The sequence below is a fragment of the Canis lupus genome, chromosome 8, assembly GCF_048164855.1.
Source record: "Canis lupus baileyi chromosome 8, mCanLup2.hap1, whole genome shotgun sequence".
NCBI classification, from domain to species: Eukaryota; Metazoa; Chordata; class Mammalia; order Carnivora; family Canidae; genus Canis; species Canis lupus.
Window position 1 is genome coordinate 34,711,078 of NC_132845.1, and position 12,191 is coordinate 34,723,268.

The 12,191-nt window shown below is 34.4% G+C and overlaps 1 protein-coding gene across 7 annotated transcripts in view; it reads left to right on the top strand.

Moving 5' to 3' along the window:
• Nucleotides 1–12,191, top strand: part of GPSM2 (G protein signaling modulator 2) — a 63,067-nt gene that overhangs the window by 13,183 nt on the left and 37,693 nt on the right. For all 7 annotated transcript variants that reach the window (XM_072834827.1, XM_072834825.1, XM_072834828.1 and 4 more), the window contains 6 exons: nucleotides 5,897–6,118; nucleotides 6,495–6,630; nucleotides 6,954–7,096; nucleotides 8,250–8,373; nucleotides 8,481–8,596; nucleotides 10,893–11,048. In XM_072834827.1, the coding sequence (XP_072690928.1) occupies nucleotides 5,898–6,118; nucleotides 6,495–6,630; nucleotides 6,954–7,096; nucleotides 8,250–8,373; nucleotides 8,481–8,596; nucleotides 10,893–11,048 (896 nt within the window). In that variant the 5' untranslated portion in view covers nucleotide 5,897. The remainder of the gene's footprint in view (nucleotides 1–5,896; nucleotides 6,119–6,494; nucleotides 6,631–6,953; nucleotides 7,097–8,249; nucleotides 8,374–8,480; nucleotides 8,597–10,892; nucleotides 11,049–12,191) is intronic.

Here is a 12,191-nt window from a genome sequence, read left to right on the forward strand (position 1 = left end):
TTTAACCTGATAGGTCAAAACTATATAAAACATAGTTTATATATTGGTATAGGACTTCACCAAAAGGAACTTTAAACTCTGTAACTATTTTTAGTAAGAATATGCCAAACTCTGACTACATCAGTGCTCTCAGATCAGCATTCTGAATAATGACTGGATTGTTATATAATTGCAGGTAATATTTTGTATCTTTTATGTTAGGAGTCCTGGCCTAGTATAAATTATTCTTCTCCTCTATTAAACAGGTAGCATGTTATGTGGTATCCATATGGTTCTTTGATTGTGGCAAACAGGTAGCATGTAATGTGGTATCCATATGGTCTTTTCCATATGATGACTGTGGCAAACAGTCATCCCTGGAGGAGTTTCTGTGGCACACTGAGTTTGTAATTTTGAAATGGAATAATCCTTCAGACATTAAGGAAGCTCCTGATGGATACCAGAATGCTATATTTTGTGATCTATTTGTGGAGGTAGAGAGAAATGGAGACTGATAGTAAAGTGAAATTAGTTTCTAAACTTTAAAATGGCATATGATTCATTTTATAATAATTATTAATTTTTTAGGCATAATATTAAATTTTTTTGAAACTGCTCTCTTTTAGAGATACATGCTAAAATATTTACAAGTGAAATATGCTTTCTGAAATGTACTTCAAAAAAATCTGGGGTTGGAGAGTGAGGATGGAAGTAGAGCTAAAATACACTGGTAATAGTATATATTGGTATTGTTGATGTTGAAAAATGGATATATCAGGTTCATTATCAAACTAGTTCCTCTAGTTTTATATTTCTTTTAAAAAGTCTTTGTTCATACTTGTTACTATGAATAATAAACACTTCAGTACTTTCATATTGTAAAAATTAGACTATTGCACATAAGTTGTAAAGGAATACAATTTTGTTGTTGAATTCTTCATTTTGCTAGGTAAATGTAGTTGTTAATATTCTTTCCTGAAGAATAATTTGAGGTAATGCAGAATGGTGGAAATAGCATTGGATTTGGTGACAAAGACAGGATTTCATTTTCTCATCTTTGTAATCATATGATTTTAATAGGTCATTCAACCTATCTGAGCATCATTTTCCTCTTCTATAATAATTCCTATCTCAGAGGGTTATATTGAGTGTTAAATTTGATATAATATGTAGTAAAATCACTTTTAAAACTAAGTTACCAGGGGATGCCTGGGTGGCTCAGCGGTTGAGCGTCTGCCTTAGGTTCAGGGTATGATCCTGGGGTTCTGGGATTGAGTCCCACATCAGGCTCCCTGCATGGAGCCTGCTTCTCCCTCTGCCTATGTCTCTGCCTCTCTCTGTGTCTCTCATGAATAAATAAATGAAATCTTAAAAAAACAAAAAACAAAACAAAGTTACCAATCAAAATTCAAATCTAAATAAAAATAAATTCACACGGCTTTCCCTCTCACAAAGTAAACTAGAATAACTAGATATATGTGGTAAATTAGGTGGATAAAAATTGTTTGTGGGGGATAGGATTGATAATGGGAAAGACCCATGCCAGATTAGAACCCACTGAAAGTAGAGGGAGCTAAGGTCTGTAAAAAGAGATTTGACAGCCACAGAAGACAGCAAAATGGAGAAAATGCAGAGCACTCTTGTTTTGAATCTGGAGTTCTCAGTTCCATTGTTTATTCTTGAATAGTATGTAAACCCTTTGAGGGGAGGATCAAATTTACTACAGATTACTACATAATCTGTAGTAAATCTTTTAAAATGATGTTAGCATTGAGGTTTTAATCCTTTTTTGCTTTCATTGGTATGCAGTGAATACAAGAAACCAAAATTAAGGAGGTAAAGGGAAAAATCTAGTGTGGAAGAAAAGTAAATAATAATAAAATACAAAAATCAAATTGAAATGACATGAGTTTGTGCAAAAGAAAAAGAAATTCTAGCTATAATGGTCTATTAGCAAAAACAGCATTTCAGTTAAGGATAGTAGTACTGTGTTTATTTATAGTTATTAGGAGTGTACTTCTTTGATTATATAACTAGATAGGCCATTAGGGAGAATAAAAGAAACCAGGTGTGTGGGTTATATGTTGATAGAGATATTTTCCCAGTTTATTTTCTACTCTGGTTATGTTCTTTGTTTCCAACCCAGCTGGTAAACAAATGAAGTAATTCTAATCTCTCATAGAGACAAAGAGGCTATGAAATTACTTTCTCTCTTACTATTTAATGATCTTCTAAAAAATTTATAAGCCAACCTGCCTTGACTATTTTGCAATTAGATATATTTGATTGAGGTGTTGGGAGATTTTGTCAGAATATTGACTTATTTTCTAATGAAACTATACCAGAGCCACAGTATTTCTCAGAATTAATCATAAACTAGAGAATTTGGGACTTTGTTTTGGGAATTAGTTACTGAAATATCTTTTCTAAGGTAGTTTCCCTTACAGGCGTTCTTACTTCATGGACTTCAGAGACCGCTCAGTAGCCAGTAGGGTTCCAATTTGCCGTCACTCTTTCTAATGAAAATTATCTAAAATGACTTTTTAAAAATTAGTAGCTGTTATGACACCATTCAATCTGTAGCTAAATTAATATTATATACAGCATTTGGTTTGATATAAGTTTAATTCAGAAAGTCAAATATTTGTGGTGAAGATATTTTTTTGAAGAAAACATTTCTTTGGATTATATGGATATAGCAAACATGTTGTATATTTCCAATTTTTACATGTCTTATATCTTAATAGCCTGTTCTGGCTTATCTCTGACTTCCTCGCCATCCAGCTGCCTGTCCTGAACAGATGGTGCTGCTGTGTGTAACTATTTCTCTCCCTCTCCCTCAGTGAATACTCAATGATTATTATCATTAGTATTCCATTGTACAGTGGCATGCAATTTTCTTTAATACTCTATTGATGGACATTTAAATTGTGTGGGTTATTTTTTTTTTTTTGTTTGCTGCTGTGAACATCCTTTCACATATCTATATGAATTTGTGTACATACAGCTTTAATAACTAGCAGTGAAATTGCTCAGTATATAACTTCCATAATTGAAATCATGCTTAAATTAAAAATTTTTAAATAAAAAAGGTAATATATTTTATATGTAAAAATACCTTTTCCAATTTTTTTCCTATGGTAATTTTGTTTTTTTTTTGTTTGTTTTTTTTTTCCTATGGTAATTTTGAAAGTCCAGTGGTTTTGGTATTCAGACAAATAAAGACAGCTAGTTTCAGTAGCTTATGTAGTAGAAGAACTCTTCAATAAAATCACATATTTACCAAATAGTCTTTTGCTGCCTTGTTTCTCTTCACACACAGAATGTACCAGTAACCTCATGAAACTTTAAACAAAAATAATCTTTTTCTTTATGAAGTCTCTAATTTTAAAAAAAATACAGTCCTAAATGGCAGTTTTCACTTGTGAAAGACAAAAATTGGTTTTATTAATTTGAAATGACATAAATATAAATGTAGCAATTTCCTCTTTCTGATTTAACCAATTAATTTTTCCATGTACTTAAGTTGTTCTTTGTATCTAATTGACTTGGTCTACTGTTTAAGCAAGATGTTAGAGGTTTACTTGCATCATTTTGCCTAGATTCATAAAGTGAGGGTAAAATCACTAGTCTGACTGTGAACGGACAGTATCCTTTGGCAGCATTACTTGAATTATAAAAAAAAAAATACCTGCATGTAAAACTTGAAAATTACCTATCAGAAATGACTAAATAAACCTGTTTATTTCGAACTGAATCTACTTTGAACCTTTGCAATTAGCTCTGTTAATCTTAGTCCAGACTTCTCTTTAGGTTTATCAGATTTCTTTTCCACTTTTGCAATTCCATTTTAATTTATGGCTTTAAGGAGCCTTGACATTTTATAAGCCAAAAGAAAGCATCTGAAGAAGAAACATGTTACTTGACCTGCTACCATAAATACAAAAGTATAATCATATTTGAATGAATTTAGGGTGAGTGGTGGTTTAAATCACATTTTCTGTTAAAGCAGTGATTCTCAATTCTGGCATACAATGTTGGAATTACCTGGAGGTATTTAAAAAAAAAAATACTGCGAGCCAGACCTCCTACCCAGAGAGGGTCCCGGCATTGAGAGATTTATTTGTTTGTTTGTTTGTTTGTTTATATTTATTTATTTATTATATAGAGAGAGTGGTGGAGGAAGGGCAGAGGGAGAGGGAGAGGAAGTCTCAGGCAGATTCCATGCTGAGCATGGAGCCTGACACGGAGTTTGATCTCACAACCCTGAGATCACCACCTGAGCCGAAACCAACCGAACCCAAGTTGACCACGCCACCCAGGTCCCCCACATTGAGAATTTTAAAAAACACTCCACATAAGCTCTGCTGTTGTATAACCAGGATGAAGAATCACTCTCCAGGGGCGTCTCAGTGGCTCAGTCAGTTAGGCGTCTCCCTTCAGCTCAGGTCCTGATCTCAGAATCCTGGGATCAGACTCCCTGCTCAGTGGGGGGCCTGCTTTTTCCCTTTCCCTTTGCTATTCCTCCTGCTTGTGCTCTCTGGCAGCCACTTTCTCTGTTAAATAAAATCTTAAAAAGAAAAAAAAAGAATCACTGCTCTGTTAGAGATGCTCAAAGCTAATTCTACTAAGGAGTAAATTCATGCTGCTCACAAAATTAAAATGCTTGATGAGCTCAACCAGGGTTTTCTAAAGGGTAATATGGTAATTTAACTTTTTTATTCTAATACTACATATTGTTTTAATGTGCATTAAAAAATAAACATAAGTATTACATCAAACAGTTTCATGATACTGCTTTGGATGAAGCTAGATTTTTCTTTTTTTTTTTGTAAGGACATGTGCCAATTTCAAAGAAATTTTACAAATTATAGAAACATTTAAGTGAATGATTAGGTAATACATAGACATTGCAGAAATCATAAAAATGTTGAAGAAACACAGTGGTAAGTTTGGCAAAAGGCCCCCACTAAAGTCTAGTATTAAAACCTGAAGGAAGTATCAGTGGTTTTTCTCCTACCTAGATTTACAGTACCTAATTCTTCTGGTTTTTAAAAATCCAGTGACAGACTTACAGGATTAGACTTTCTGTAAATCTTTTTTTTTTTTTTTAAGATTTTATTTATTTATTCATGAGAAACAGAGAGAGAGAGGTAGAGACACAGGTAGAGGGAGGCTCCATGCAGGGAGCCCAACGTGAGACTTGATCCCAAGACCCCAAGATCATGCCAAAGGCAGGGGCTAAACCACTGAGCCATCCAGGCTGCCCCAAATTTCTGTAAATCTTGAAATTATTCCTTTCTAACCTGAAGTTTCTTGACACCTAGTTCTCTTATGGAGGTATGCCTTATAGATGAAAATATTTTGCTCCTCCTTTTTTCTGAGGTATAGATGATCGTGTGGTGGTGAGAACAGGAATGTGTGTATGGGTGTATGAGAGAGTAAGAGGTGTGGATGTTTGTAGGAGGGGTTGATGGACAGATGAGTAGATCATTTAGATATGTGGATAGAGAAGGGTATGTATTATAGGACTTCACCTTCCCCAGCTACCCATTTTCTCCCCAGACTCTCAGGAAGTTCGTAAGACTCAGAGTACTTTAGGAAACATACTTTAGGTTCTCTCATTGGTAAACTGGGTTGCTCTGGATGGGCCATTTAAAATGGGCTCCATATAGAGAGATTTAGCTACCCTTTATGAAAGACCTCAGAGGCTCAGATATTTGATTAGGCAAATTAGCCCATACTATAAATAATAGTTTACTGTTTTATCAATAATGTATATCTACTTCAAATATAGAGGCAGCTTTTCTGAGCAAGTAGGCACAGTCAGCATTAAAATTATATTACCTGAAGTTAAAAATACTGTGGTATAGTTATAATGTAATGTTGTAAATGTCTGTCCTATATAATATTATAGAATGGAAGCTTCTTGCCTAGAACTGGCCTTGGAAGGGGAACGTCTGTGTAAATCAGGAGACTGCCGTGCTGGTGTGTCATTCTTTGAAGCTGCAGTTCAAGTTGGAACTGAAGACCTAAAAACACTTAGTGCTATTTACAGCCAGCTGGGCAATGCTTATTTCTATCTGCATGATTATGCCAAAGCATTGGAATACCATCATCATGATTTAACTCTTGCAAGGTAATTAATTTAAGAATTAAAGAATTTTAATTCCTTCTCCCTAAATATCCCTTAAAAATATTTTCATTCAATTAAAAAAACGAACTTAATACATTTTAGTGAGCTCTCATTCATAGCATTGCATTTTAAAACTAATCTTTAGGCTGATCACTGTTTAATTAAATGAATTAATGGTAGTGAAATGACCTTAGAGTTTAATTAAATGAATGAAAATTAATTAAATTTAAATATAGAAATGTCAGTTTTAAATTTTTATTTAAAGTAGCTAATGGGTCCTTCTTTCCTAAAGGATGTCAGTTGTCTTCTGGGAAAAACTGTACTCTGGATGCTTTATTTTTAACACCACTTGCTTTTTTTTTTTTTTTTTTTTCCCCAGGACTATTGGAGACCAGCTGGGGGAAGCCAAAGCTAGTGGTAATCTGGGAAACACTTTAAAAGTTCTTGGGAATTTTGATGAAGCTGTAGTTTGTTGTCAGCGACATCTAGATATTTCTAGAGAGCTTAATGACAAGGTAATAAGGAACATTGGATGGCAGGCCAAATGTTTTCATTGAACTTGCTTTGTGTTTTAATTCTATTTAATCTGTAGTTTACTAAAAGTTAATACAAAAAATTCATAGAAAAATAAAAGAAAAAAAATAAAAAATTTAAAATACCAGAGAAAAAATAATAACACATTCTTCTTTCATAAGTAATCATTTGGTTCTGTGTGGATGGCCAATGTAAATGTTTCTTTCTCTTAATCATCAAGGATATTATAAATAAATACATGATCAGCATTAGAATGCCTGGCTTCTGATTTCAAAATGTAAATTCTGCTGATATCTTCATCTAGGTGGGAGAAGCAAGAGCACTTTACAATCTTGGAAATGTGTATCATGCCAAAGGGAAAAGTTTTGGTTGCCCTGGTCCTCAGGACATAGGAGAATTTCCAGAAGAAGTGAGAAATGCCCTGCAGGCAGCTGTGGATTATTATGAGTAAGTAGCACTGATACATTCACGTGGCCCACCTAAGCCTTGGATCTATCCTACATTCTTTATCCAATAATACATTTTTAAGTTTCGCAAAGGTTTTAGAATTATGGACTAGGGATGGCCTGGGTGGCTCAGCAGTTGAGAGCCTGCCTTCGGCCCAGGGTGTGATCCTGGAGTCCCAGGATTGAGTCCCACATCAGGCTCCCTGCATGGAGCCTGCTTCTCTCTCTGCCTGTGTCTCTGCCTCTATCTCTGTATCTCTCATGAATAAATAAAATATTTTTAAAAAAAGAAAAGAATTATGGACTAGCAAATAAAAATAAACCATCAAATAGCTGCTAAATGTTATAGTGTTAGGTTAGTAGTAATCTCCCCTGGAAAGCTTTCCTTTAAACTGTTAACTAGTGCCACTTAGTGGCAGAAACAAGAAATATCAATCATTAGCCTAAGTTATGTGAAGTAAATTTAGTCTCTTACCAGGATTTCATAGAACTTCTTACATGTAAGGGTTCCAAGACTGACTCTGTTCTTGACTTTGAACAGAGCCTGCCTTAATTGTTCAGTAAAGTATTCCCAGTTATTTACTATAATCACCCTCCATCATAGATATATCTTTTTATTTTTAAGATTTTATTTATTTATTTAGAGTACTTGTGTGCATGCAGTCGGCAGGAGGGGCAGGGAGAGGGCAAGAGAATCTCAAGCAGACTCCCTGCTGAGTGTGGAGCCAGCCATGGAACTCAATCTCAGGACCCTGAGATCATGACCTGTGCTGAAATCAAAAGTCAGATGCTCAACCAGCTGAGCCCTGCAGCCACCCCTTTCATAGATATATCTTTAAAATGTGGGGATCCCTGGGTGGCCCAGCGGTTTAGCACCTGCCTTTGGCCCAGGGCATGATCCTGGAGTCCCGGGATCAAGTCCCATGTCGGGCTCCCGGCATGGAGCCTGCTTCTCCCTCCTCCTGCATCTCTGCCTCTCTCTCTCTCTATCTATGTCTATCATGAATAAATAAATAAATAAATCTTTTTTAAAAAGTGGCACATTATGGCTATAAGCTTGTTTAATTTTTTTTGATAAAAAGAATTTGATTTGTAAATCAAACCAATACATTTTTTCCTCAAACTTATTTTTTCACAACTTTGTTATCATTTAGGGAAAATCTATCACTAGTGACTGCTTTGGGTGATCGAGCAGCCCAAGGACGTGCCTTTGGAAATCTTGGAAACACACATTACCTCCTTGGCAACTTCAGGGATGCAGTTATAGCTCATGAGCAGGTACAGTGCAAGGCTTTGGATCCAGATCATTTTTTCCATCAGGTTTTGAACAGTGATTATTCTTTAGTTTTATTATAGCTATATCTAATTAGAATTTTCTGTTTCAGCGTCTCCTTATTGCAAAAGAATTTGGAGATAAAGCAGCTGAAAGAAGAGCATATAGCAACCTTGGAAATGCATATATATTTCTTGGTGAATTTGAAACTGCCTCTGAATACTACAAGTTAGTGTAATATTTCTGTAGATAAATGTAAAATGAGTAGTTATGCAAACCTATTAAATAATAGGCTTTGGGTTTAAAACTTGCATTTTGTACATACTAGCAGCAGGATCTTGTGCTTCTAATCCTCAATTTCTTCATCTGTAACAGATCATGCCAATTCCTTGCTTTTGGTATTGTGAGGATTGAATGAAAGACTATATTAACTGTTTACTTTGCATAGGACCTGATATTATTGTACCTTAGATTTAATGGTAGTATTATGATTCCTTTATATTTCTTTTATCTTTAATTGTTTTTAAATGAAATTCTAAACTTTTAAAGTCTTCTTAGCCTGTTCAGCATGTGTGGTGTATATACTTATATGCTTTTTCTCACCCAGTTATGTGTTTTCAGAAAAACCATGAGAAAGCCTAGTAATAAAAATATGCCCTAGTTTTTGCCAGGCATCTCTGAATTCTTTTGCCCACTATCTCACCCCCTTGTTGAACAGTTGGCTCATTCTCCTCTGTCCATCTTTGATCCTCACCATAAGCTGAGGCCCCATTCACTTACCTGAGAAGTTGGCAAACCCAGCTTCTTCTGGACAGTCATTCTGATCTATCAATACACTTGAAACATAGATAATAGCAAGGTATAGACTCTTTGACATTGTCCAGTCTATGCTTCTTAGTTTGGAGTTTTCTCTAATTAGTGGGGATTGAAGGCCCATACAGATGTTAGGCAGAGCCAGTTTAAAACATGGATACAGTGATTGATTTGTATTTTATTGTTAAAGAATCCAGTGTGAGAGAGTTTGGGGTAGTTTGCCATCTACAAACAAAGGTAAAATTGCTTTAGGTCCATCAAAAAAATAGAATGTCATCCCAACCTACTATAAACATTGACCAATGGTTAATATTTGTTGGTTAGTTAGATATGAAATATCTTCCCAAATAAAATATATTACTAAATATAGAGTATATATTTTGATTTTAAATATTAAAATGTCTTATATTTTAAAGCAAAAGACATAGAAATGTCTTAATAAATGAACTACTTGTGTTAAATACTGAAAGTTCTGTAATAAAGCAGATGATGGCTATTTGACTAAAAAATATTAGTGTTAAGTAATAAAACTTCCTCCTCCTGCCCTCTTCATAAGTAGGCTAGAACTGAGGGAGGATTCTGCTTTAGAGCTGTTTTCAGGATCACACAAGAAGACTGTCTTAACATTTTAAATCTATATCCTTCAGGATAGAAAGCAGTAGTTGGGTAAGCCTACATTAGCAATTGAATTTGGTTCCAGAAGGACTTCTGAACATTTACAAATCAACTCAAAGAGTAATGGTGTGCCAGAAAGATACCCCAGGATCTGAAAGCGAACCCAAAAGTCTTCCAAAAATGTTTGAGAGGGGGCAATGTTAGAATAAGTGTGTAACCTCCCAAGGTAACAGCTTTGAAGGTATCACCATTAAATATATAATTTCAGGTTTGTTTGCTTAAAACCATCATATTTTATCATATACTTATTTTCATATAATTATAAATCATATGAAATATTTTCACTATTGAGCAGAGATTATAGAAGTCATTTAAGTATTAACATTTATTAGCATCTACTGTGAACGAGATCTATTCTAAGCATTTCATATATATTAATTCATTTAATCCTCACAAAACCCTGTGGGTATTTTCCCCATTTTATATATGAAGAAACAGAAGTTGAGTGACTTGGCCCATTACAGAGCTAATAGTTGGCAAAGTTGGGATTTGAACCCAGTCGAAACTCTAGGATTCACAATCTTAACTGCTACACTAGCTTCTCATTGACACTTCAATGGGTCTTAGGTAGAATTTGGTTAATGTTTAAATATGGTCTTCAGTATTTTTCATGAATCAATGACTAATGATCTACGCATTAGAATTTTAACTATATATTTTAAATTTTGTCAAAATGCAAAGACAACCATATGATTGCAAAGACAAGTTATGTAGACAAAATTCTCTTTGAGTTATGGCCATTACAACTGGGACAGTTTTTTTTTAATGTTAAAAATACTATATTATATAATCTTTAGAGGCATTTGACCTCATGTCAGTATTCCTTTTCTCTGAAGAATTAATAGGACTCTCCAATTTATTCTTAGAGTCTAGATTTGGTTTTTGTGTTTCTAAGACATCTTTTCATTTTGTCTGGAAGTATAGAGAAGTTATAAAATAGATTTACTTTAAAGGCAGGAGGAAAAGTGTGAGTTTTATGATTATTATAGCCAAAAATAAAAATGATCATTGTGTAAGAATTAACTTCTTTTTTTAGAAAGACACTACTATTGGCTCGACAGCTTAAAGACAGAGCTGTGGAAGCACAGTCTTGTTATAGTCTTGGAAACACGTATACTTTGCTTCAAGACTATGAAAAAGCCATTGATTATCATCTGAAGCACTTAGCAATTGCTCAAGAGCTAAATGATAGGTAAGTTATACAGCTTTTTACTATAATTATAGTAAAATATAGATGCATCATTGAATCTCTAGAATTTTTCCTTTGTTTTTGTTTCCTTTGTTTTCCTTTTAATTCTTTTTTTAAGGAATTTCTTGTTTTAGTCTCCTCCTCTCTATATTACTGTTTTTGAAGGGCTAGCATGTCTTAGAAGATTAGACTGATCCATAGAGCCTTGAACCAAGATCAATAAATAGGTCACAAACTCAGTTGCCTACAAAGGTCGTCTTGACTAGATCAGTGTGGGAATTATGGTAAACTTACAGATAAGGCCCAATGTAAAGGGAACATCTGCTCCTCAGCTCCAGCTCATTCTTGCCAGGCAGGACTGAGGATGTGTTATGTCCAGATACTCCTCTTTTTTAAAGAGAAGCTGGAAGTCCTGAGTTTTATATGAAATCTTCTGATTTTTAAATGTTGATGGCTATTTTTTTTAAAAACTGTATGAAAAAGCAGTGTATCTCTACAGTCATTTAATCCATGATATTTGCTTTAAGAAGACAGATTTTTACTTCAGTATGAAGAAAAACTTCTCTGTAGTTGTTCAAAATGAAGTATACCACTTCAAGAGAGAGTGAGTTCTCTCTCCCCAGTGGTATTCAAATGTGGACTGAATGGTTACCTGGTAGGGCTATCATGAAAAGAAAATGGAGTCGTTTAACTAGAAGACCTATCCCTGAGATTTTATTTTATAATATATGGTATGTTTTAAAAGACTGCTTCCTATTTATTTATTTATTTATTTATTTATTTATTTATTTATTTATTTAAATGTTTCCCATTTTATTTTATTTTATTTTTTTAATATTTTATTTATTTATTCATGATAGTCACACACACACAGAGAGAGAGGCAGAGACACAGGCAGAGGGAGAAGCAGGCTCCATGCAGGGAGCCCAACGCGGGACCCGATCCCGGGTCTCCAGGATTGTGCCCTGGGCCAAAGGCAGGCGGCGCTAAACCGCTGCGCCACCCAGGGATCCCTAAATGTTTCCCATTTTAATATCTAATTCTGAGTTCAGTATTATCTGGGTATTCTAATGTCTCTAGTATGAATATATTTATGTTCTTTATATAAAAGACCAAATAAATCCAGAGCATTATTTATACCTTTAA